This window comes from Nyctibius grandis, chromosome 16 (assembly GCF_013368605.1).
Source record: "Nyctibius grandis isolate bNycGra1 chromosome 16, bNycGra1.pri, whole genome shotgun sequence".
NCBI lineage: Eukaryota > Metazoa > Chordata > Aves > Nyctibiiformes > Nyctibiidae > Nyctibius > Nyctibius grandis.
The window spans coordinates 4,554,259-4,579,907 of NC_090673.1; the positions used below are offsets into that span (position 1 = coordinate 4,554,259).

At 44.2% G+C, this 25,649-nt stretch overlaps 1 protein-coding gene across 4 annotated transcripts in view; it reads left to right on the forward strand.

Annotated features, from left to right (window-relative positions):
- The window catches only part of DDX31 (DEAD-box helicase 31), a 46,864-nt gene extending 23,435 nt beyond the window's left edge, over window positions 1–23,429 (forward strand). For 2 of the 4 annotated variants that reach the window (XM_068413653.1, XM_068413655.1), the window contains exons 17-20: window positions 4,148–4,229; window positions 10,156–10,267; window positions 14,066–14,246; window positions 23,007–23,429. In XM_068413653.1, coding sequence (XP_068269754.1) covers window positions 4,148–4,229; window positions 10,156–10,267; window positions 14,066–14,246; window positions 23,007–23,154 — 523 coding nt within the window. In that variant the 3' untranslated portion in view covers window positions 23,155–23,429. The remainder of the gene's footprint in view (window positions 1–4,147; window positions 4,230–10,155; window positions 10,268–14,065; window positions 14,247–23,006) is intronic. The other 2 variants (XR_011049337.1, XM_068413656.1) reach the window with 2 other exon arrangements.
- The last annotated feature ends 2,220 nt before the right edge of the window (window positions 23,430–25,649 follow it).

Here is a 25,649-nt window from a genome sequence, read left to right on the forward strand (position 1 = left end):
GCTCAGGAGACCTGTTGTTGAGCTAACCACTGTTCTTCAGGAGTCTGTAGGAGACTGTGCTGAATGAGCAGAGTGAGGTTTATGTGAATATTTTTTTTTTCTCCACTTCTCAAATCAGTATAGCCAAACAACTCTGGGAATTGTCTTTTCTTGTTTGTTTGGTTTATGTTCTTCATAAAACGGGCTGCCCTGCAGATAAGGGACTTGCCAAAAAAGGAGTGTAATTTGCCTTCCTTGACCCCCGTCTTCAGATGGAAGAAAATGAGTGTCTAATTGGCATGGGTGGGCGATTCAGCCTGTGTCCTCCGCTCTTCCTACATGGTAGCGCATGATGTGAGAAGGGGCAACGGGATAGAAAAGAGAGCTGATGAATTACAGAGAAGATGCAGGAAGGCAGCTCGGAGCTAAAGGCAGCAAGTGCCATCAGCACAAATTGCCGTTACCCTTCATAAACAGAGCATTATGGTGATAATCCTGACAATTTAATTCAGTGCGAGGGCGAAAGACAGCATGTGTTGGACTGTCACCGATCCTCTTAAGCACTGGTAATTTTTGTTTCTTTATCCTAAGTCTTTGTAGCTTTTGACTTGGACTGCGTAAGTTACTGGAGTTTGCATTTTTTTATTCTTTGCTTAATTTTTAAATCTCTTGGTTTTTGCTGGGGATGAGTGTGTGTTGTGAATTTTTTTTATTTGTTTTTTCTTTTTTAAATGAAATTCCCGCTGGGTTTATTGAAATGTAAATACTTCATAAAATATGTATTTCTAAGAAGACAAAGCATGAGACGGGTCCCCACAGCCTTCAGCTGGTGTAAACGAGCAGCGCTGTGCTGAGTTACAGTAGATGAGGATCTGACCCAGAGTTTTTCTGAAGCCCCTCCACCCACCCCAGCATGCGTGGGAGTAAGTCCAGAAATGTTGAGAGTCGGAAGTAATGAGAGCAGACGTGGCTTTGTTCCTGGATGAAAATCCACTTCGGAATTAGGGATGACTGCCTTTGAAATTGGAAATCGCTCGCAATTAATTTTCACCGGTACCTGAAGCCTCTCCTTGGCTTCCACTGTGGAAAAGCAGCATTAGCCTTTGCCAAAACGATCTCATTTTGGCTCTGCTGAGATCAGTAATTCCCGTTGGGGCTCAGGAGAGCTGCATGCCTCTCTCTGCAACTTTCTTTTTGGTCTTTGTGTGGCTTGAAGTTGTGTTTTCTCTACCTAACTGTAAATGCGTCTGTGCACCCACATGCACGCTCATGTTTTCTGCACGTTTCCTCTTTCTTTTTTTTTTTTAAAAAAAGGTTAGACTCCAAAATGTTCTCCCTCAGCTCTAAAGCATAACTAACAGATTTTCTTTCAAAGGGAGGAGGCAAGAAGCAGAAGGAAGTCAGGGAGGCTTACTTTTTTTTTTCCTTATGTCTTTCTTAGTTCCTTCAACCGCAATCTCGCAGCGCCTGCCTCGACAGCTATCAGATAATTTCTTTATCTCCTAACGGCGGCCTAACTAATTTATAAAGGAAAACGCATCACCGTGAAGGCACGAGTCATTTCTCTCCCTTCTCTACGGTTGTGCTTCCCCCCCTCCCCTGCTCCCCTCACACGATGCTCCCCGCTGTGAACCCGGTTCACATATCTGTTAGGCTGCGAGCTGGCGGCGCGCCAGGCGGGAGGAGGCTCGGAGAGGGGGTGACATCTCAGACAAATCAATGTCAAAGGTTTGACGTTTTCATTCATAGCGGTGTCAAAGCAACCGTTCGGGGGGGATGGGGAGGTATACTTTTCTCTCGCTTAAGTGGTTGCCATTTATGTTTTAATTTACTGTTATACTTTTCAAAAACAAACAGAGGAAACCCTCGGTTGTTGTTTTATGCTCCATTTCCCTTTCTCCCCCATCGCTCCCCGGCCTTTCTCTGCATCCTCTGCAGAGGAATCTGCTACATTGTGCAGCTGGGACTCCCAGCAATGGGGCCTGTCTCCCATACAGGATATCTTATTGCCACACTGGCCTGTATCTTCCGAGCCAGATGGCTACTTCTCTGGACCATCTCTTTTCCTTTCCTTACGTTGCGATGATGAACTGGCCGAGGCTGAAAAAGCAGATTGTGAAGGTATTTGTCACTTTAACTGGGAAGGACTGGGGAATGGGTGAGGATCACAGTATACTGTTATGCAGAGTATGGCAAAGATTCATCTGTTCCTCCTAGCCAGGTGTTTAGAGATCTTTGAGTGAAGAGAAAGGGGATATCCTTATTGTTATAATTTCTTTCTGTACTTTACAAATTGAAGCAAATCAGCAATGCTTCCTTTCAGAAACCGCATAGATCTTTCTGACCATCTGAGATTTCAGGACTCTGAGAACTGTTGGGCCTCCAAGATTTCTCTCTTCCTCAGACTGATGTAACTGCAAATGAACTCCTTGGCTTCCATGCAGTATTTATGATTTATTCTGGTATAAAAAGGAAACTAATGTCTTTTCTAGAGATGACCTTTGCCCATTGCTGAAAATTTGGGCCCACGAACTTCAGCTTTTATCATCTGAGTAATTCCCCTGGAAATGGGACCCAGTTTGGATGCAGCTGTAATATTAATGGCCTGGAGCTGCACAGCTGTTCCTGTATTGTGTCACCTGGTGTGCGTGTGCCCCACAAGACAGTGTTAAAGAGGACGAAGAATTCCTAGTCTCCTGTAAATGCACCTCTAAGTAGGACCACTTGCTTAAAAATGAAGGAGGTTTGTAAGCATTTCCAGTATCTGGGCCATAACAGTACCCAGCAGTGTCTTGCGAGCAGGACTGGAGGATAAATCATCTGGTTGAATCTACAGGAGGAATGTGAGTTGACAGAATGAAAATAAATGCCCAGTGTGAAGCCTGGCTAGGAGAGCTGACTGAGTCTCCTGTATTTAAAATAACGCTTTGAGGTCCCTAATGGGCTGGGCTTTGGCTTTACACTTCAAACAAGAGGGGTGGTGTGTTCTCAGAATGGGGAAGGAAATCAAACCGTGTATTTGGTGTCAGAGGTGGCTTTTGAAGCTAGAAATGAACTGAAGGGTGAGTGTGTCCATCGGGAAGCGTGTTTCTGAGCTTTGACCCAAGCAACGTAACAAAAAGTTGGAATGATGTAAGATCTTGTGGGAAAGAGCGATGACGTGACCAGAAAGAAGGAAGCTGCGGGGAGTTGGCTTGATAGGAAAGTTCCTTGGGATCTTGTTGTCACCCTCTGAACTTCAGTCACCAGGAGAGGAAGGAGCTGTGTCTTTACACAGCTTTAGCTCTGTAGTTTTGGGAGCATGGTCGCTAACATGGGTGGAAAAAAATGTGTGTAAACATCAAAGCAATTTGTTCCTTTGAATGAGCGTTGAGCAACGTCTCTGATTCCAGAGAATCTGGAAGTTAAATTACAGGGGCAGACGAGATGTAGGAGAAGTAGCAAAGTAAGCAGAGCACATCTTTCCAGCCTGTATGTGTATGTCTCAGTCAGTCTCTTTCTCACACTTGCACAAGCAACCAAGTTCAGACACCTTCTGCTCCCTGCCCGTGGCCTCTAATGTACAATAAAATGCTTGATGCCCTGTGGGTTCAAAGTGGAGGTTACAGATCCTATTGTTTATAGTTATAAAGCAAATCTACAAGAAGCATTAATGTCATGAGCTGCTTCAACTCTGTTTTGAGTTTCTTTTAGTGGAAAATGTAACCAAATGGTTCCCAGTTGTGTTGATGCTTCTCAATGCAAAGAAAGAAAGATTATGAAAACAATGAAAATATAATTAAAGATCTAAATTTTTCTTCTTTAATCAGTTACTCTGGTTGAGAACCAAGGAGACTTTCAGTGAACTGGAAGTCCACCCTCAGTTATTTTGATGCTCTGTTAGAATTGGACTCTGTGTTGGTGACTTGTAACGGTGACAAGATTGTGGGTAAAATTGTGACTCTGTTCCAGTGAAAGCACCAGTTCAGCTGGGGTCGGGATTTTACAGTAGTTACTCTTTTAGGATTGCTGAGTGAGTGTCTGGGGTAAGGCCTCATGTATTTCAGGGTTAAATTCTGAAGTTGAATGTGTAAATCTCCATCTTTTTGCTCTCTGTTATCAGGCTGTGGCTCATTACAGTCTATATTTGAAAAGTAGGAGAAATTATTTTTTGTCTTTGTTGCTTCAGTGTTTCAGAGATAAAGATGGAGAAGGTATTATCCAGCCTGATGAAAGATGACCGCTTCAAGTTGAACAGACCTGGAAGCAAGGTGAGTTATTCTGCTGATTTGGAATTGCTCCAGCTTTCATTTACCAGCTAAACATCGTAAGTATTCCTCCCTTAGCTTCTATCTTTACAGTACAAGGGTTGGTATATCCACGATGTCAGGCAGTGCAAATAATTATAGAACTGCCTTATATCACAACTGTCCAATCTTTAAGCTGTTGTCCCCAAAAAGCAGTCACTTCTAATTCTTCAGCAAATATTTTTGTAACAGACAGTAAAGGTTTCTGGCTGCAAAAGCTCTGGGTTTTTTCCCCACAATGTTTCTGTTCTCCTTGGCTTTTCTGCACTAAAATACTGTTGGAGGTCACAACTGACACAAAACTTCTCTGAAGAAATGAGGAAAATGTATTCGGTGATGTGTTACATAGGGTTTTTTTATTATCTGTATTTACTTGGAGCCTAAAACAAAGCTCCCTGGGTTGACAGGCATCTTTTCATTGACTTTGGCAAGCTTTGGCTCTGCCTTCAAGTTGCTAATTCACAGAATTCAGTCATTTGCAATTGATGTCTCGGGCGTTTCTCCGTTCTGGCAAATTAAATCCTCCAAGAACCCTCATTTTGAATGGAAGTCAAGAATGCGTCAAGCATGATGCAGCATGCTCTTTTTTTTCCTCTTGTTGCTGTTCTGCCTGCTCGTTCTTTCTGTTGTACCATGTATGAGCCTTCTCGCTTCCTGCGAATGACTGCTATGAACGGTGGTGTTTTTGGTAAACATGCTTTTGAAAGATGTTCAGTTTTCCTACATGCCCTATATTTTACAGAAAGCCAGATCTGTGGCTTGTCTGAGATACAACTCTATTTAAAGCTCCTTCCCACTACTGCAGTTTTTCACTGAAATCAGCCTGTAATGCATATTTTAAATGTCGGGAACATGCCTAGGATATGACCTCTTAACTCATTCAACAAATACCTGGAAGTTTAGTCGTGCTTTGTCAATCCAGAAATTATTTTAAATAGTTCTTCTGTGTCTAAATACTTTCATTTTCTCACAAATGTGCTTATAGGCAGGTAACTTTGGATTCCCTTTGGAGGATTTTTCAGCAATTACATTCATGCAGAAATTGCACTTTAAATTTGTTGCTGACGTGGGACAGAATATTATCTGTTCGGGGCTTGAGGACAAGTGTTATTTCATGGAAGGTGGGCAAAAAAAGAGAACAGGTTTTTTCTAGGAAATTATGATTTGGCTTTTGAAAAGTGGCAGGAGAAAATCCCTGCTGAATGTTGTCAAATGTCAGAGCCCCAGTACTTGCGGAGGTTCAAAATTGTTGATCCATTTTGAAAATTCTCATCTAAACTTCTCAGTGGCTTTGTATCCTTGCCTTTAGGACAGCAATAAAAATCTAACAAGTCTGTTTGCTACCAGAACTGATCAAATTGGTATTTCTACGACGCTTTCAAATTGTAAAATACTCTACACATTTAAGCACAGAATATTCTAAATACTCTTCTTCTGTCTTTCTCCCTTTCCTTCAAAAAAAAAAACCCAAACCATATTTGAAAGTAGCTATTCCTCTGGTTTTTGCTCAGCAGTGCTGCCTGGGCATACCCTGCCATGAGTACATGTACAGAAGGAGCTGGTTCCTTTCACTTGCACTCAAAGGTGGGATTGAATTCCTCTCTGCCATCAAAGTGAATGGGATTTTGCTGTGACTTCACTGGAGCTGAGATATATCTACTCTGGCTGTAGGGTGGTCTGAATCTGCTGCTGGAACTTATAAATACAGAATAACCTATTTTTGTGTGACTCGGAATCTGAAAGGACTAGGACTGAGAAATAGTTTCTCTTTATGGAAAAAAAATCTATATCATTTGATGGGGCTGAAATTACAGTAGTTCTGTCAATATCAAATAGGCTTTTTCAGGAATTACTTGAAAAATATATTAAATGCAATCAAGGATTCATTCTGTTTGTTAGCTTTGTATTTTATTGCTATCAGAGGCTCTCTAAGTGGTCTGCAGTGCATTCTCAGAAGCTGCAGGGGCACGTTTCCAGGTTTTCAGGAGGGTTAATCTCTATTAAGGTCTGTAAGTTTGCCGTAAACGTGGTGCAATAAACTGGGAATGCAGTGGGGCATTGCATAGGACAGAGAGTGATAGAGGACGTGTTATGAGGAGCTGAACCTGATCCGTTTGTGATGTTGCCATTCGAGAGAGTGTTAACTTTGCTTATCAGCTCTCCGTGCATTGAGTCATGTATATATTATAGTTGTGCACACAGAAACCTCATTATAATGCTCTTCGGTTCTCATTGCCTCAACTGAAGTCCATTATAAGTACCGTGTTGGAACATGTATTTTTTGGGCTTCTGTTTGCAGCCAGGGAGCAAGCTGAAGTGCCTGTAAAATGTATATTTTATATTTAGGTGTATAAAATATATATGTGGCTATGTCTGGGTGTGTGAATGTTCACCTGCCTACAAAGAGAATAAATTTGATCTTTCAACTTTTATGGAGGGGGGCAGGGGGACTTGGTGAGTTCTAGAGAAGGTGTGTGGAGGTTAGTAAAAAGTTGTTATTAAAACAAAATCCTTCATTTTGTTTTGAAGTGTAACGGAAGCAGGAGATGTTACAGCCTGGGTTTTGGCTTTTTTTTTTCTTCCTTTTTTTGTGGGGTATTTTTTTTTTTTGGTACTGTTTTAAGAATGAACTTTTCTACCTCAATCTAGTTTTATTGTGTTTCAATCCCTTCTCCTATTAACATATTCTCTTAATGAAATCAGAGGCTTTCAGGACTTACCTCAGCCTCTCAAACCTAAAAGCTGCAGTCTTTATAATCAGAAGTTTCTTTCTTCTGAAAGAGATAAGTATGTCTTTTCCTAGTATAGTTGGTGGCTGAGGGAGTCCCCTTGATGTCTTGCACTGGTTAAATAACACTGTAACCAGGCCCACTTCTTCTTTTAGCTTGTAGATACTGTTATTGATCACATCATTATGCTGGTGGTCAGGGATCTGCCAGAATAGGCACTTTAAGCAAATACAAAGTAGAAAAAGTTTTCCTGTCCCACTATTTCTCCATAATGGCAATAATGCTTCTTACTTACAGATGTAACAAATTCATCTAGATGGAGAGTAGATCAAGCAAGCCCCTGGGGTAGGCTTTTATCTTTTGGGTCTTGGGAAAATGTGTAAGGTCTCAAATTAATTGTCCTGTTTATCCAAACCAGGATACGAGCAGGATTAAAGCTTGCTTGTGTGAGTAGAGCATACGGGATGGCTTCCAGTGCGCTTCCAGTAGCACTGTTTTATTTCGTCTGTCCAGACACTCACATGGTGTGCAGGTTTTATTTTCACAGTTTGGATCTGAGTCAGTTTTACATTTAGATTTTATTTTTTTTTTTTTTAAGATGAACCTCCCTGGAAGGCAGGAATCAAACACAGATTTTTTTTTCATGCCCATTAGGGGGCAATTTTAAAATGAGATCTGTCCCAAAGGGCTGAAGGGGATAAAAGACAAGGTGGAGATGGGAGGAGGGGAGAAGCTGTTTTCCGAGTACATTATGTTTCCTGCCATTTGCTTTTTTTCATTTATTTCTCTTGGACTGACCTCACACTTTGGAAATTATGCACCTAGTTTTTTTATCCCTCATTTTTGTCTTACTGGTTTTTTTTCCCCCAGCACCAGGAAGAAGAGATGCCTCATTTTGAAACCTAAAGGGGGGAATAAGAAAAGTCCTTTGTAATATATTGCCATATTATCACTAAATCCCCTGACAGTTGTGACACAGAAGCAAGTCACCTGTCACTTAAGCTTGAGGTCTCTTTAATTTTCTCCTGGAATTCGCACCAGGCTGTCTTTAATTTGAGGCCTTTATTGGAATTCTGAAACCTTTCTGCCTCCCCGGTGCTCAGATCTATTCTGAGTGCTGTTACAGAATGTATACAATAACCAACAGAGGGATTCAGAGGGGGCTGAAGCACTGTTTATTTAACACTCTGGAGGGATTTTCGTGCTTATTCGGTCCTGGCTACCCGGCTTTCAATATCGCTTTGACAACCGTTATGCCCTTCTCATTAATTTTAAACAGTTAAAACACAGGAAAAAGAGAAAAAGTTTTCATTATTAAAGTGCTTTACTTTTTAATAACAGAGGATTCTGTCCGCCAGGGGAAAGGGCAAACCTCACTAATTTCACATTCATATTAAAAAACGCTGGGAAGGTGACACTTTGTGCTGCCAGGAGGCTTAACAAAAGAAAAGTGATGGGGGCTAGGAGGAGCGGGGGGGGGAGAAAGTTTTATGTTTCACGTCAATGGAAACTTGTTAGTCACAGCGACGAGTGTCCACTTCGCGGAGGCAGCTCCACTTGTAGTTTATTAAACCTTTACAGAGGCCCCTCGACTGGAGACTGTCTCAGCTGATTAATAGCCGCACGTTAAGTCAAACTAAAAGGCGTCTGTGAAACGGGCTGTGTTGTGAGTCTTTCTCAAGTGGACTGGGAGACAGATAGCAGAGACCAGAAATCTGAGAGACTCTTCAGGTAGCCTTAAAATACCCACCGTTGTCGTTGCTGGAGATGCAGATGGACAGTCAGTCCAGGTGGTGAGTGAGCAGGAGCTCTGATCCCCATATCTGCTTCGTTGAAGGATAACCCAGTGGCTGGAAGCTGTGGGAACCCGAGTTCAAAAGAGGGCACCGTGCGGGGAATTTCGACTGCCTTCGGGGGCTGTCCCTGTGCAGATTTGCTGTAAGGCTCTAGAGTGGCAGATCTGGGTCAGCAAAACATTTTGTGTAGGGTGCCAGCAGCGTTGCCTGGCTTCCATGATCACCGAGGTTCGTGGTGTCAGTGTGATACGGTTCCCCTGGACTGGCAGCAGTGCAGAGGTGATGCTCCCAGCTGCGAGGGAAGGAAGGTTATGCAGCATTAGCATGCAAATCTGCTGGGGAGGAACAACAGGGTTGTTGCCTTGGCACAGGCCTAGTACAGAGTTGTGGGAGCTGGATGTTTGTTTTCAGGCAGCCCTGGTCAGATGAGGGGTTGACCACTATGAAGTTACTGCCTTGGATCTGGCACTCTTAGACTTGGATGCTGGTTCCTCTCTGAGTAGCTTTTCAGAACTGTGGCGCTTTCTTGGGAGAGGTTCGCATCCAGGAATGTTTGGCTTTGCACTTTGCTGTCAACTTTCCATCAAAACTTCTCTTGTTTTCTTGTCCACATTTCCTTTCTCTGCCTGGTTACTTTAGAAAAACAGAGAGCCTCTTTTCTCATCCCAGTAACAGCTTGCTCCCAGGAGTGTTTGCTTTCCATTTCCTGAACTGCACCCTGCAGTCTGATCCGGGGAAAGCCTGAGCACATGCGAAATTGCCCTTTTGGTCTAAGGAGGTGTCTTCTGTCATGCCCTTGGTACAAGGGTCTTGTCTTATCCCAGAGGAACCATGTGATGGCAGTTACCATTAAGTATGACTTGTTGACAGTGAGAAAACTTCATGTACTCATCCGTAGTGAGAAGTTTTTTTAGTTGGCGTTGTTCACAGGTGCTGAATTTGGTCCGTTCTCTAAACAGGCCAAGTGTTTTGGGGGGACTGCACAGGGGAACTTGCAACATCACTCTCAAACTGTTAGCGTAGGGTCTGGGAGGAGTTATTCCAAATAACTCCGATGGAAACGAGCAGTGGTATGTGGCCTGTTGAATCTGAAACAAAAAAAAAAAGTGAGGGGAAAAAGATATGCGATAGATGTTAGAAAACACAAAATTAAAACTGATTTGCTCTCCACACAGCGCTCACTGGCTGCTTTGACTTTAACATCTTTATCTGTATCTTTTTTCTCTAGTAATATTGAGAGGATTACCTTTGTTGGCCCCTGGGTGGTTACTGTGTGATTTTACTGTTATTAAATCTATTGTAAACTGCTTCATTATTCCTGACTCAAATTCTCTCTTTCCTCTAATCCTCCCACCGCCCTGGTAGAAATCCTGTGGCACGAACCCTCAGGAAGTCCGGGAGCGGGCCACCGTCTTGCAGACAAAATTTGAAAATTACGTTCACTCCAGTGAGGGGACAGTCCGGTGGGCAAAGGAAGGTCAGTGTGTTTCTTTTCAGTTTATTCCAGAAGGGCTCGTACAAACTGCCAGGGTTTTCTTCTGGGGGAGAGCTTCAAGGAAAAGGCCTGAAAGAAACATTTTGGGGCCGTTGGGCTCTGTAGGGGGTTGAGATGGGCCCAGAAGGCTTTGTGGTTATATTAAATGTTAATTTCTTGCATTCCCATATTACGTGCAAATAAGGTTTAATCTTGGCTTTCAATAGGATTCCCATCCGAGGGCTCTGACCCAGTCGCATGAGCGAATAGATTACGTGTGTTCTGCTGGGAGGGTCATGGGTGACCCGCTTCACCACGTCCTGGTGCAAACCCTACCATTTCACTCCTTGCTCTCCTCCCCGCCGCTGCCTGTCACTGATTTTCACTCCCTCCTCTGACAGTTGCAGTGCTGATTTTTTTTCCTCAGCGTTTCAAAATGCCTTTCTCCTACAGCAAAAGCGTTAGAGGCCTGCTACACAAGCAGCTTGCTTGCATCCATTTTCAGGTGTGTTGTGCTACTTGGCTGGGGTAATTACTTTTATAGCTGCACTTTTTAAGTCCACAGTCTCAAAGCATGTGACTAATATGATCAAATCCTTGATTCTGCATGGATGAGCTGCTTGTTCCTCCCCTGGGATTCCTTATACCCCATGCGAACTTCTAGCCTGAAACGACTGTGACAGGGAGAACAACGGAATGGCTCTGGTCACACTTAGAAAACCTCTGCGGTCTCTATACAGTGTGTGTCACTGCACACACACCCACACACTTGTTGCTGACCTCAGCACTAACAACTTTTTTAGCCACGGACAAGAAGTACAGAAAATACATCAGGAAGTGCTGAAATGTTGTGCATCCCATTTATCTTGTACAGGAGCACTCCACCTCTTTTTCCTACTCCGCTATCTACATATGCAAATTTTCCACTGCTGAGTGGCTTCCATAAAGCCCCTCTTCCTCCCCTCTGCGCCAGGCATCATGAATAATTAACACGGCAGCTGGCTTTTGCTTTCATGGCAGACAATCAATTGGAAGCTGTGCCAGAGATGCATTTGTTTCTCTCTCTTCTTCTCTTTTTCCCCATTTTCTGACCTAGTCAATGTTAATAAGCAGTGTTTTGACTGCAGCCCCTTTTCAAAAGGCAAGTGGCTCCCTGCCCACTCACCCCTTCTGCCTCTCGGTCCTGTGTTTTCCAAACTCAAATCAAATGGTTCAGTGAAGGTGCTGCCCTTCAAACTTGATTGACTGATCAGCAGTGAGATGGGTGGAAGGAGGGGTACAGCTGGGCCCTGCTACCTGAAGGACAAATCTCCTGAAGTGTGGAGCCCTGTCTGGGAAATGGAGGACTCGTCCAAAAAGTTGTGTGGAGACAGGAACTCCATTTTGGAGCTGTGGGGACAGGTAGAGCTCAGGACACTCCCATCCTTCGTGCCACTGGGGTTACAGAAAGGGTAAAGAAACAAACCCTGCTTTTCTTGCCATGTTTCCCCATTTTATAGCCAATAGTTGAGTATTTTGCATCATCCTTTCTGTCCTCAGCACCTCCATCATATGTAGCACTTTTATTTTCCCCCCCTTTGACTTTCCACAATTACATTTCCTATAGAAAAGTGGGGATTCACAGGTGCAAAGGACCATTCTAAATCCACTCTCTTACATGAGTGCAAGTCTGAATCCCCACCCAGGCCAGTATCCATTGCCTTAGACTCATGTTGGTGTGGCAAAAACTGTAACAGCTCAGGCAGTTTGCTCCTGTGGCGTTAAGATGAGGTACCCTTTATGTGAATTATGGCCTGACCAGCACTGTTACCAGTCTTTTTGAGTTGTTTTCTTAAAGCTCTATCTCTTTGATCACAAAATTATAAAAGAATTTCAGCTTTAAAAAAAAAGAAAAAGCAGCTTTTAATATCTGGCCACTATAATTGCACATAAAAGCCAGAAAACATGACTCTGGCAACGCGGAGAGGTCTAAAGACCTGATAGTAAAGATTTAAAAGAAAGAATCTCGCCCACAAAGGTCTTAATTTAAATCTTATGGGTGCTGTAATGAACATTAGCAGCTCTGAGCTCCTCAGAAGTGAGACAGTTGCATGAGCTGAGGTTTCAACCTGCTGGTAAAGCAGAGCTGTTAGTTCAGCTTTGGGTTAGTGTCTTGCAGCTCTCCCTGGTTTTGCATGCTCTGACTCAGGACTGGATCTGGCAGTTATCAGTCAGGACTTTGGGAAGAGAGGGGCCTTTGGCACTTTGATTCTCTGAGTCTGGTCTGGGGAGTTAGTACCAGCAGCCTCTCCTGTCTGAAGAACTGTGGAAGGTGAGCTCAGCCTTCATAATAACGGGATCATTTGTATCAACCATTTCAAGTGCTGCAAGACAGCTATATCAGCTCCAACAGGACCAAATTCAGAGCGGGAGCAAGTTCACGTTCTTCCTTTTGAAGAGTTACACCTTCTCGAAGCAGGTGAATTTGACCAATAACTTTATGAAAAAAAGCAGCTGAATAGGGGTTTTGAGCACATGTGAGCTGGTGTGTAAGCCCTCACAGGGATAGCCTTCAGCTGAGACACCAAGACAGGGTATTTGGAATTTAGCATTCTCTGTGGGAAAACATGGGTCTCTTGATGCTCAGATGCCTCTAAAACAGTAGCGTTGTGAAATTGGGAAGAAGGTGCAAAAAACTCAATCTTTTCTTCTCATCGATTGGGAAAAGGAGTTCGCTTTACTCAGTAAACAGAGCTTTGATGGATTCCCTAGGTCCTTCCAGGAGCTGATCTGCTAAAATGACATTTTTATTACTGTTCATAAACTCCAATCTCCGGCTGCTGCCAAGAGATTAGATGTAAGCTGTGGGCAAACTTGCTGGTCCGGTGGCACAACAGGCAAGGGCAGGAGAGGTTAGAGTTTAGAGCTTGCTGCTGTCAGGGGTTGAGAGGGAGGGAAAGATGTAGGTGGTGGTTGGGGTGAGGGCTGGGAGGGCACAGGAGGTTTAGCAAGCAGAGGAGCAGCAGGGGATTGAAGGGAGGCATTTTCTGAGCTGTAGAGTTTCCTAACTAAAAGTCCCTCTATTCCCTGTAGCAGAGAGGACAGCCAGGGTGTAGTTAACGTGCCGGGTACGTGGGGGAGCAGTGGTAGTGCTCTTATTAGTGGATGATTGTCTTTAGAGCAATGAGCCCTGAGGGAAGGGCATTACAGGAATATAAAGACGTGAAGGGAAATTTGCACGCTCTTCTATTATTTTTCCCTTTTGAGAAGGTGAGCTCTGTTCTCAGTGTGATGATGAGTCAGGAAATCCATCTGGCTCTCAGGTATTTATAAGGGACTAGCTAGTAACTGGTGAAAAATGCGTGGACTACTGGGACTGTAATATCAGGAATCTTCCTCTGCCACCTCCATGCTTCTCTTTCCCTCTCTTCATCCCTGTATCTCTATTCCCTCTCTCCCCTTATCTGCTACCATTTGATGTCAGTGACTTATTGTAAGGTGTGCTGCAGACATCACCCTTGCTGGAAGAAAGGGCATCCTTGAAAGAGGCAAACCTAATACCACTTAATGTAGCTTTGTTTCAGTTCCTAACGCTTCTCCACCACCTACCTGCTCCTTTCGGGATTGTACCAGTACTATACAACCTTCACAGATTTTAAACATACCAACCTTTTCTACCAGCTGCTGACCAGAAGGTGTCCCAAAGGACAAGACCAATGTCCTTTCAGCTGGAACAGCTGAATCTTTAAGCATACATATATATATATATATATATTAAAAAATGCAGTAGCAAACAGAATTCACTTTTTTTTCCCCCCTCAGCACTGCAGTCTTTCCTTTGTGCCTATACCACCTATCCCAGGAGCCTCAAGCACATCTTCCACATCAAATCTCTCCACCTGGGTCATGTGGCCAAGAGCTTTGGCTTGAGAGATGCTCCCCAGAACCTGACTGCTCTTCCAACTGCTGGCTCAAAGAAGAAAACGAAACCAAGACCAAAAAGGTAGGCCAACTTGCGTTCCTGAGCCAAGGAACGCCACATGACAAGTTATGGTGTGCTTTGCTCCTCAAGATTCTTGTCCTTGCTCCAGGAATCATAGAATGGTTTGAGTTGGAAGGGACCTTCAAAGACATCTAGTCCAACCCCCCTGCCACGGGCCCATCACATGTGATTGTTCCTGAGAGGCTAAATCACATTCAGCCGTTGGTTTAAGTTGCAGTAATGACTGAGCTGTTGTTTCATTCCCCTTGTTGCCAGCGGCTTTAGAGCCATAAAAATTACATTTATTAAACCACCTTGGCTGAATGTGGAACTGAAGGAAAGGGGAGGACTGCAGTGTATTTTTTTTAATTATTAATTAAATGATCAACTATAGTTCTGTAAGTACAAGCCCAAATCAAAAGGCAGATCTGTTGGCAGGAATGAACCCTCTGCGAACTTGTGCTCTGCTGCCTGTAGATTTAAGTAGTTCTGGAAAAAACATTTCTGCAAAAATCTTGTGGGATTTCTCCCAGGAAGAGTCTGGAAGCAAACCTAGAGTTACAGCTCTGTCCCCTCTGATGTGTGGACAGGGCTGTTCCTGGGTACTCCTTTCCTGTGTAAGGAATCTGAGACTCCCTGATGCTTCTGGAGGAGCAGAGCCCCGAATCCTCTGCTCTGCTTGAAGTGGAGCTGAAGGTGCTCAGGATGTCCGATCCTAGCTACTTCAGGTTGGTTCCAGAGTATAGGCAATCCTCCGTTTTGAGATTACAATATTAAGGGCTCACTGTCTTGCCTAGCACAATGGCAGAATCTGAACCTCTGGCTTGCCAGTAAAATCACTGCAATAATTCAAAGGAGGAAAATCTTTTTTCTTTTATCAGTATCAGGTCTGACTCTTTCCGTGTAATTGTTGCTGCAAACTCCTTTAGCCCACGTTAGCTGTGCAGTGAAAGCACTAATGTGCATAATTGTTCCTGGGCTGGTTACATCTCTTGCACATGTACGTATCTTGGGGGAGGAGGGGGGAAAGCAAGGGGAAGGGATTTTAAAATAGAAAGTTGGAGACAGCATTGTCCTGCTTTGAGAAGCCACCAGGGACGGGCCACCGATCTGCCTCCTGCTTCAGCTGACCCTCACCAGCAGATGGGCAACAGGATGGGAATGCCCCTGTGAGCAAGGGATTTAACGGAGCTTTATTTCAGGAAGAATAGCCTGATTAGCTGATAAAGAGCATGTAAGATGGTATGGGGTGGGCTTTGATGTCTTGCTGGCCCAGCAGGGTGTCAAGCTATGACTGACAGTAGCGTGTCACAGGATTACTTGGCCTGCAACAATGCCTCTCTCTGTTCCTATGATGTTGCTGCTCTGTTAGAGCTACTTGCTCCCTTGTTACGCACCTCTCTTAGATGGCGTTCCTCCTCCCCAGGTCTTCATCCTATTATAGTACAGACAAGCTCAAGATACAGTAGGTAGTTTATGCACAGGACGCGTGGGGTTGAGGGATGTGGGGGTGTTAGAACAAATGGTCTGGGTGTGATTTGAAAGCTCATTTGCTTGTGGATCGTATAATTGCAGCTCAGGGAAAGTGGGCAGACTTTGCACAGGTTCGTCACGGCTCAAGCTCTAGGTTTTAAATCCGGGAGCATCTGGAAAGTTAAGGCCCTGCAGAAAGAGCCAAAGTTGTGATGTGCAACAATTGTTCTTGTCTGTGAAACTTGTTTCTAATCAACCTTCTCTGTATGTGCTTTAAAAAAAAAAAAAGAGAGAGAAGATATATTAGTATTTATAGGATAGTTTAGAGAAAGTGAATATAGATTCAAATTCAGTCTCCACTAGCATAAATTCAAGATAGTGCTGTTAACATAGAGAGAATTGCTTCTGATTTCACACTGACAAAGCAGAAAGCAGAATTTAGCCTGCCATTTAGAAGACAAATGGTTTTTAATTGTAAAATGCAAGGCTTGAAATTATAACGGCATGGCCACAGAGCAATCTTTTTAATTATATTTCTCACGTGATACCATGAGTGTTGGTTGTCGTATTACACATTGTCTCCAAACATCCGATACTTGTTTTTAATCAGCCTGCTCACTAAAGCGTCATCTCTCAGCACCTGCTCGGAGAATAAAGAAGAGGCAGTCCAGGTTGAAAGTGGGGTAAAGGCAATCATTAAATGTTTCCTTAAGAGGACAAAGAAAACTTTTCATTTCTTTTGAAGTCTCCTTTTGTACTTACCACCCCCTTAGAAAGCCTGCTTGGGGAAGGTGAGAGAGGAAGACAGAGCAGCCAGGTGTGTGATGGTTCAGTGCTGAAATGTGGAAGCAGCCCTCTCCTGAACACACATGTAAAACTTTCGTGTATTTTTTTAAACCTCTTTCTGCAAACCGTCTGTCCCCTTAGCTGTAGTGGTTCTTGCAAAACCCAATCTGAAGATGGCAAAACAATTGCTCGTGATGTTTTTTGAAAGATGAAATGCTGTATTTAGGGAAGAGATGAGCACATGAACCAGACACTGTATATTAAGTTACAGTATATCAGCTTAGTAAGTGTCTGGGCTCATGCTTTTGCTGACGGGTAGGTGCAAGGAAGCTGATCCCGCTTCCATTGAGGGATTAACTGTCTTTCGTTGACCACAGAGAAGCAGCATGCACAGGAAGTAGCTGACGTGCCAGATAGACACGTCTTTTGACTCTTTCACAATGCAGATGCCAAAGACCTATTGCCATTCCACCAAGTGTCCCTGTGCTACTCAATCTTTTGCATTTTGGGTCAGTGGGGTTTTGTGAGATTCTGTGGTGACTGATAGTCTGTTTTCTCCTTTTGAACTCTCGGAGACTGGTGTATGTCCCCAAAGGGTTTCACCGTAATGAGGAGTTGCAACTTACTTTGCCTTGTTTGTGAATTCGTACCATTACAAAGAAAGAGATAAATCTTTAAGTTCTATAGATTCTGTGGAACTCATTGCTACAGGTTGTCTCTGGTGCCAGAAATGCTAAGGAAGATTGAATTTACAAATGAGTATCAAGTATATTCACAGTTGCTACAGCATGTGCAAAAAATGAGTATAAAAATTAGAGGTGAAAATCCCCTCATGCTTCAGAGTTCAAGTCCAACCCTTAACTAAAATGGGATCAAGAAAAGGTGTCCAGGATACTTCTGAGTGATTGATTTACATCATTATTACAGAGGCATTGCTCTGAATATGGATATCATCATGCCCTTAAGGTTTTGGCTGCAGGACTGTTGTTCTAATTCATTCTTCAGTATTAGTGGTCAGACAGAGTTCTGACAGAGTCAGACTCCTGGTGGGAAATCTACCTTGTAACCCTATGTATCCTCCTTTGCATGGCAGCAGTCTCCTTTGGGTGAAAGCTGGTAGCCTTTCGCCTTCTCCCCTACCTCCTATCCTTGATTCCACTTTTGAACGTCTTGGCATTGACAATTTTGGAAAGACTAATGCTTCTATTGACAAATCAAGACTGCAGCTGGGTCTCCCTGCACAGCAATTGTCTAATCATTAGAAGCAGTTTGCCTGCCAGTTTTTGCATGCCATTTACAGCTTTCCTAATATCACTTAATTAGTCAAAATGCAAGTTTGGAATTCTGCCCACTAGGAATTTCACTTGGTTTGGGCAGTCTGCTCTAGAAAGCCAGACTGGAGCTCAGGTAAGAGCATGGATTCATGCACTGGAGTGCAAATGGTTCCAAAAATTAGAGTAAGAGACATGGCTGCTGCGAAAGGAAACATTATCATCACACTTCGTGAAGACAGTTCAGGGACACAGACAAGTCCTGCTTACCACATCATGATGTTATTAAAAATGTCCTGTTACGAAATTTAAGTTTTATAATTGTAAAATCCATCTGATTGTTATCTGCATACAGCAATGCTCTTTATTACTGTCCTGTTCCACCACAGCTACAGCACAGAGTCTTTCTGCCATCTTTGAGCAACCTAGTAGGGCTTGCACATGGGGCTGGAAAACATCTGTGCAGTTTGGTACACACCAAAAAATGATAAGCTCACTTTAATTGAAATGTATTCTGTCCTTTAGGCTGCAAAAGAGGCTGACAGAAGCAAGAATCCTGGGAGGTTCCCAGCCTCCCAGTGGTGCTTTCATCCTTTCTCCCTAAGGCGAAGACCAAGGGGTGGTAGTGAAAGTGAAGCTGTGGGGTTTTGTCTCTTTCTGTGTAGCTGAAATACAGTTACTTCAGTAGGTGTAAGGTGGGCTTTACTGGTTAGCATGCCTCGGCGTGAAGACTGCTCTCCTCTGACTGTTCTGGAACATCACTTGGTGCTCAGTCAGACTGGGTAATAATTTTCCTTGATCTTATCAAGCTAGCGTTTGCATCAGCTGATAACAGTACCTAAGCCATCTGTTGACTTGTCGAGAGCAGTGTAGGATTGCTGATGAATTTCTTGCCCCCACTCCACAAAAAACAACAACAGAAAAACCAGCCCAAACAGGGTTGCATTGGCTGGTTCATCCAACACTCTTAAGTAGAAAAAGCAGGTGTTGCAGCAGCCTTGGCCCAGAGGTAACCCAGCTCTGTGGCTGGCACAATTTCAAAGAGCTGTTGGAGATGCTGTCAGGCAGATTGATAGTGCGATCCATGTTGAAATGTTTTCTGATAAATGAAACAGCTTACTCCTGTCTCTTCCAAAGACACACCATGAGTTCTGGGACTGTGCGTCAGAACTTTATACTCCTTCTTCCTCAGCTGGAGCAATTTGGGAGCCTTTGGTTGGTGCAGATGCTGCGAGTTGGTTAAAGGTCGCTGCGCTGCATTGCACCAGCATTTCGAATGGATCAAGACAAAGGAACAGACAGCAGTGCCAACCAGGTTGAAGGAGGCATCTCTCAGAACAAGCTTGTTCACCATTTAGGGAAAAAGACTAACAGAGGCATCTTCTGAGCCATCAAATGATGTCCAAGAAACCATGTATGTATATGTACCACTGCTCTGGCATGGAGGAGTTCTTGGCGTGGAGGTCAGCTTGTGATTCAGTTCTCTAATGAAACAGATGTGTCGGTGCAACACACGTATCAGAATTTTGAAATAAAAATGAAAAATGAAGTTTTTTTCATGATGTGAAAAAAGTTTTGCCTTGAATCTTTTCTGATACTCTTGAGCAAAGCAAAGAGTTGAGAGTAGAGGGATGAGATAAGGAGATGGGTCCAGATCATTCAGATTTCCTCTGAGGTGGAGGGTTGGGCAGCACCAGCACCCCTGTGGCTCCTGAGTGGGATGGGGAAGGGCACCAGCATGCTGGGGGTGGCTCTGCAGGCAGAGGTAGAAGGAAAATGAAGCAAAGGAAAGAAGGATTTTATTCTCTTTCCTTGCTGGACACCTTTTCTCTCTTGTTTTTTCCGGATGCTCCTCTCCTGCCTCTTCTTCATTCAGTGATGTATTTAGCAAGATACATGAGTTTCTCATGTTTAAAGAGTGAATAAAATCATTCCCGTTTTCTGGAGGAGGGCAGGGCCTTTTTTGTCTTAAAAAGTTTGTCTCTGGCCTGGGCTTTCTCAGCCTTTCGGGATATAACAATGTCATCTGGGGACAGTTCCTCTGTTTTCTTGTTGTCTCTCTGCTGAGGCTCTTGGTGCCAGCTTTTGTGCGTTGCAACTTAATCGCAGATGTGCACAGGCAGCTGTAAACCTGGGTCTTTTATTCCTTCCTCTGTCTCCATGAGGAGGAGGGGAGCTTTCTCAGCCGTGCCAAGCAATTACTAGGCTCTCTGCCTTCCTTCCCTCACTGTGCAAAGCACCTTTCTCTCCCCTTGATAATGAGGTGATTAGATAAGTCTTGGGATGATCCGGTTTTTGCCCTATACCTGGAACATAAAGCCCAAAGCAGTGGTTGGGTCTAGGGTTAAGCATTGCAAATGAAGAGATGATGTGTCCCCCACTTGAAGTTAAAGATGGTGCTATACTCATCTCTTCTGCCTCCTCTGACTACTTACCAACTCCCGTCTGTCTTTTATGGGAGTCCTGATACCTCATATCTAGTGTAAAAGAGTAGTAGTCCAGTGGTGCTTCTGCCTGGCATCCAGTGTGTGGCCTCACTCAACACCCAGCGTGCTGGACAGTAACAGAGAGAAATCAAACAGCTGGTGTTCAGGGACAGGTTCTTCCTAGCTCATGTGTTGGGGCTGTTTCATTTTCTGAGTTATGACTTCTGTGTTCCTGTCTCATTTTCCCCCAGCTAATAAAAGTGGCTATTTTCTCATCCATTTGAACATTCCTTTCTCCTTTAAGCCCTGCTGAAATCTTGGCTCTGGAGCGTGTTGGGATGGGTCAGTCATTAGTGAATCTTTTTTTCCCCTGCAAGTTCCCCTTAGTTGCACTCTTTTGTAGTTCTCCACCTAAAGTCTGCCTATTGTGTTTGGAAGGAGGAATTTAAAGGGCTGAGGATTTCTCTGCCCGTTACCAACATGATGTGTTCTCATTAGGACTCAATATAACGTGATATCTAGACATGAGATCACAGAAAGAGATGCTGACAATCCATGTGTTTTTCCAGTGATGGGAACATGGGTTCTGTCTGTGTTGCAAATGCATCTTATATTTACAGGCTTTCGGTGAAGATTTTGCCACAGTATCCAGTATCCCCACACAACTCTCTTAAATTAACATCACACAAGCCTTTGGCAACAGGGAAAATACAGTCATCCTAGGTTATGAGGTGGGAGAATGGACATGGCCAAAGAGGTTAAATACCTTGCCCAAGAATGCTCAGAGGGTGCATATCAAGGTCTCGCTCTGTTCTCCTGGGCTTTGTCTCATAACCACAGGGCACCTTTCCTCACCTTGACTGCTCTGGCAGTGCCCTAGAGAGTTTCACCAGCTGAGCAGAGAGGGGAAGTTACAGGTTTACAACAGGAATCAGAATCCAGCCAGGAATCCTGACCTGGTGCGCTTCCCCTGGTGTTCTGTCACTGCAGACTGTTGCTGTTGCCTGTGGCTCTTCCATCGTGTGGTTAAACAAGGCCTTGACAGATGCTTATTTTCTCTCGGTGATCAGCACAGGTTCCACAGCACAGCTCCATTGATTTTTGTGGTGCTGCTTAGAGGGAGAAACCTCCCTTTTCCCTGCATCCTTGCTTTTCTGTGTACAGCTGATCACCGCAGCAGGGGGTATTGATTTACTAATTGGGCAATGATTTCACCTGATTGATAATAAAGTGTTGGACAACCTCCCTGCTGAGCTGAAACTCAGCCCGGCAGCTACTGGTGGATTACTTGTCCTTTTGCAGCAGATAGTTCCCTGTTGTTAAGTAAACTGATCTGTTGCTTGGTAACCCTCAAATTACTGTAGTAAATGCTTGGAGACACAATGAAAGTGTCAAATAGAAACTTTATCAAGTGATGGAGGGGGCTGAGCAGAGGGTACAGCTGTGCTACAGCAGAGCTGGGCTGGTTGAGGGCACGCCTCTGAGGTAGCAGAGTCTTCTCGTCTGTGTCTTCCAGGCTTTCCCTTCTAGGGAAAACTGTCTTTCGGTGATAATCATCACACCATCCTTCTTATCATTCTGATCCATCCTTCCAAACCCACTCCAGCCATGAAACCTATGCAGGGGTGGAAAACAAGCTGTGGAAAAGGGGGCAAGCAAATACCCCAGACAGCCAAGAGTTTGCTTCCCTGTCCTTCTTTGTGCGTTTGGCCTAATGAATGGATGGATCTGTTTGCTGCAGCCAAAACTGCTTCCTTCTCCTGTGATCCCCAGCACGGTTCTGGACACCTGAAGGAACTACGAGGGGCAGTGCTATAAGGCATCAACCTTTAAGACTGCTGAGGTCCATGTATTGTCATAAATGCATTCTGGCATGGATGTGGGGTCTGTTCAATTCCCTCGTCGTATTTTGAGGGACAGATAGATTTCTGTTCACTTCTCTGGAAACTTTTGATATCTGTTACCTGGTCTTACAATAAAGAGGAGAGTGGGATGTGCAGACACCAATAGCTGTGGGCACCCTGTTGTGCCCAGGACCATGGGAACATGGGAGGGAAGGACGGGTCCTGCGCTGAAGAGATTGCAGTTTGAACAGAGAACTGAGGGTGATCACGGCAATGAGGATGAGGTTTGCCCAAGGTCACAGAGCAGGACAGTGGCAGAACTTGTGGTGGGAAAATGCTGAGTGGGTTTTTATATTTATAGCTGGCAGTTTAGGGCTACAGGGAGATCCGTGTTGGAGTCGAGTGGCTGGGCGGAATGCAGCTACCTTTGCAAAAGCCGGTCTCTGGAGAGGGAGGCTGTAAGGTGCATGTGGTGTCTGCAGGACACTGCAAGAAAAGAGTCTGTTGGGTTGAAAATCCTGGCTTTTTTTTTTTTTCCTTGTTTGTTTGGGGTTTTGTGCTTTCAAGCTCTGGATTTAAGCTCTGTTTATAAAATGTTTCCATTGTTCAGTGTCTTAAGGCTGTTAGGGTTTTTTTTTATTATTATTATTATTATCATAATTTTCAAACTGCTGTGTCACCTCATTCATCAGCCTTCAGCACACAACCTTCCCTCCTTCTCCCCGCCACCCTGCAAGAGCATTTGTACAGAACAAAGGCTTGCTTTTAAAAACGGCATGATATTTTGCCACCTTTGTGAAAACCTGTCACAACAATATCTAATTTTGCATGAGACAGAATTTCAAATCAAGCCTCACGAAAAGGAAGCTGTTCTTCTGCTAATGCGCAAATGTCACTTTCCACAGCTGTAAAATAAGTAACCCACCTAGCAGCATTTCAGAGAGAAGGAAATCTAATTCCTCTTCTCTTCCCTCTGCCCAGGTCTGACCTTCTCAAGAAGACCCACGGCAAACGTCGCCTTGCTGAGATCTTGCGATCTGAGTATTCCAGTGGGATGGACACTGGTGTATCCAAGGTCAAGAAGAAGAAAAAACAGAGAAAACCTGGCAACCAGCAGATTCCAACATAAGCCAGGACCTTCCAGTCATTGGCTGCAAAACCTGCTTGAGTGCCTCAGCCGGGGGTCAGGGTGACCTGCCAAATCAACTGAGGAGCGTTGCAATTTATCAGGCAAATATGGGAGGGATCTTGGGGATCTTGGCGTCCTCCCCCTCATTCCATAGGTCCAAATGGAGTCGAATCCAGGCGTGTCCCGTTGTACTGCTGCAACTAACTGTGGCTTCCTGAAGATGCACTGCGTTTCTAAGATGGTTTTTGCAAGAAAAATAAAAAAGGTTAAATATGGTTTTTGGAGAAATGTGATGTCTATATAACATGAAAGTGAGACAAGTGTACTCAGGCAGGAGATACTTTCCTGTTTAAAAGACCTTTAGAAACACTCCACAATCTGTTTGCTTTCTTATTTTTAACCAGATAAACAGCAGTGGCAGAGGAGGTGTTCCAGGAGTGCATTTAAGAGGAGAGGGGAGGTCCCCTTTCCCCTGTCATTATCGAGGGGACCACTTCTGCTCCCGTCTCAGGTAACACAGCCACGTCGCAGCCACCTTCTCCCCTGTCCTTTGTGCACTGGGGCAAGGTCTGCCCCTGGACACTGCTCATTAGTCAGATATTGCCACCTGTAAGTGAGTCTCCCCAATTTCAGTGCAAGTGGTAGGATTGCGAAGAGCTCTTCAGTGTAATGACACATGGTCCCTTTGGGGCAGAGCTCATGGGCACAAAACTTCATGTCAAAACTCCTGAGTTTGGGAGAAAACATTGTCACCGTGGGAAGGAGCCAGCGTGGAATCCAGCAGCCTCCAAACTTCTCCTTGCCTGCAGCGTATTGTCATACCTAATTATAGAACGCAGAGTAGGTATGAAATGTCTCACCTCTCTGAACATTAAAGCCTTTGCAGGCTCTTGCTAACACTTGCCAGTAGTAGCCCTGGCTTTGGGGGTTCTCTGCTTTGGCCAGGCCTATTTTGAGTAAGTCCCAAACGAATGGATTTCACTTCTTGCTTTTCCCATTTGCCTTTTTTCTCACTTATCATCAGAGAACTGGCACTGCTGAGAGAAGGGATGCAGCATGGCCCCCAGGCCGGCACCTGTTCACTATTGCCCAGCGTGTGAAATGGAACCCGAGCTCGAGTGAAGTCCGTGACAAAACTCCCCTTTAGGCTGGTGTGACATGGGGGCTCTGGGTGCTCCCCAAGGCCTGCGGGAGCCTGGCAAACTCCCCCAGCACCTACAGGTGAGCACCCACCTCCCTGTCTTCATCGCTGTGCTTCCTCCAGCACCTCCTCTAACACAAACACCAAGCAGTACACATTTGAGAGCAGTACAAACCCCTGCCAAAACACAACTTTCTGCTGCCTGCATGTGCCTTCCTCGAGGAAAGATAGGAAGAGCAGCCCACCCGTGACCCAAACTGGGCACGTTGTTTAACGCAGGACCAGGAAGTGCTCAAATCCAGTGGCAATTTCAGGTGCTGGAAGGGAAAAAGTACTGAAAAAGGAGTATAACCAGATGTAAATGATACCTGCTTTGTGAATACAGAATTGAGGGCACCTACTTTGGGCTGTAGTGAGTCATAATAAGGACTGTAGGAGGGAAGCAATCAGCCCCAAAGTATTTAATTTCTGAAGTGAATGTAACTTTTGAGAACCAAAATTGGTTTTTTTTTTTTCCTCCCAGGCAATTACCAAACACGCTGATTTTACTGCAATGCTTTTTTGAACGCTTCAGAAAGATGTTAAAAAGGCTCCAGTATAAAATGAGCCATGTTTTTGCAGAGGGAATGAAGTTACTAGCATTTATTAGATTAACATAACAAAATCAGGTGGGCTTTGTTGTTATTTTATGAGTACTGTTTGGAAGAACGATTGGGTTTAAGGCAAATGTCAATTTAAACAGAAAAGAAACCCCTGAGGATGAAAATGACTCAGAGAGGGTGATGCAGAGAGTGTAAGTTTGGAAAGAACTGATCTTGTGCATGAGGGAAAAATACATGACCTTCTTCTGGCTGACTCTCATGTGTGAATTAATAGGGACTATTGGCAAATTCATAATAGTAGGAATAAAGGCCAACAGCACATCGGTGAGAGGCGTCAGGAGATCTCGTTGCTGTCTGTATTAACTGGGCACGTAGTGTTACAAACAGTTAGGATGGATAATGTGATTAAAAAAAAAACAGATTGCCTTTTTCTTTCAGCTTTATCTTTTAGCAGATAGTGCTGGATTACTTGTGTGATCAGGGAAAGGAAGAGGAGGAGATCGTTAAATGAGAAAGTGCTAAAAGAAATGCACACGCACCTGAAGCTAAGCTGAGTTTGCTCTTTAAACTTGAAGGCCAATGTGCAAAATGTGAATTGTAGCTGGGTCAGCACGAACCAAATTCTGCCCTTATTACACTTTGGCAGCTCTAGATCAGTTCTGAGCTGGCTTTATCCTTGTGCATCACTCAATTCGGGAAGAACCTGGTAGGTTTGGAGTTAATTTGTACTCAGCTCAAAGCATCTCTTCATC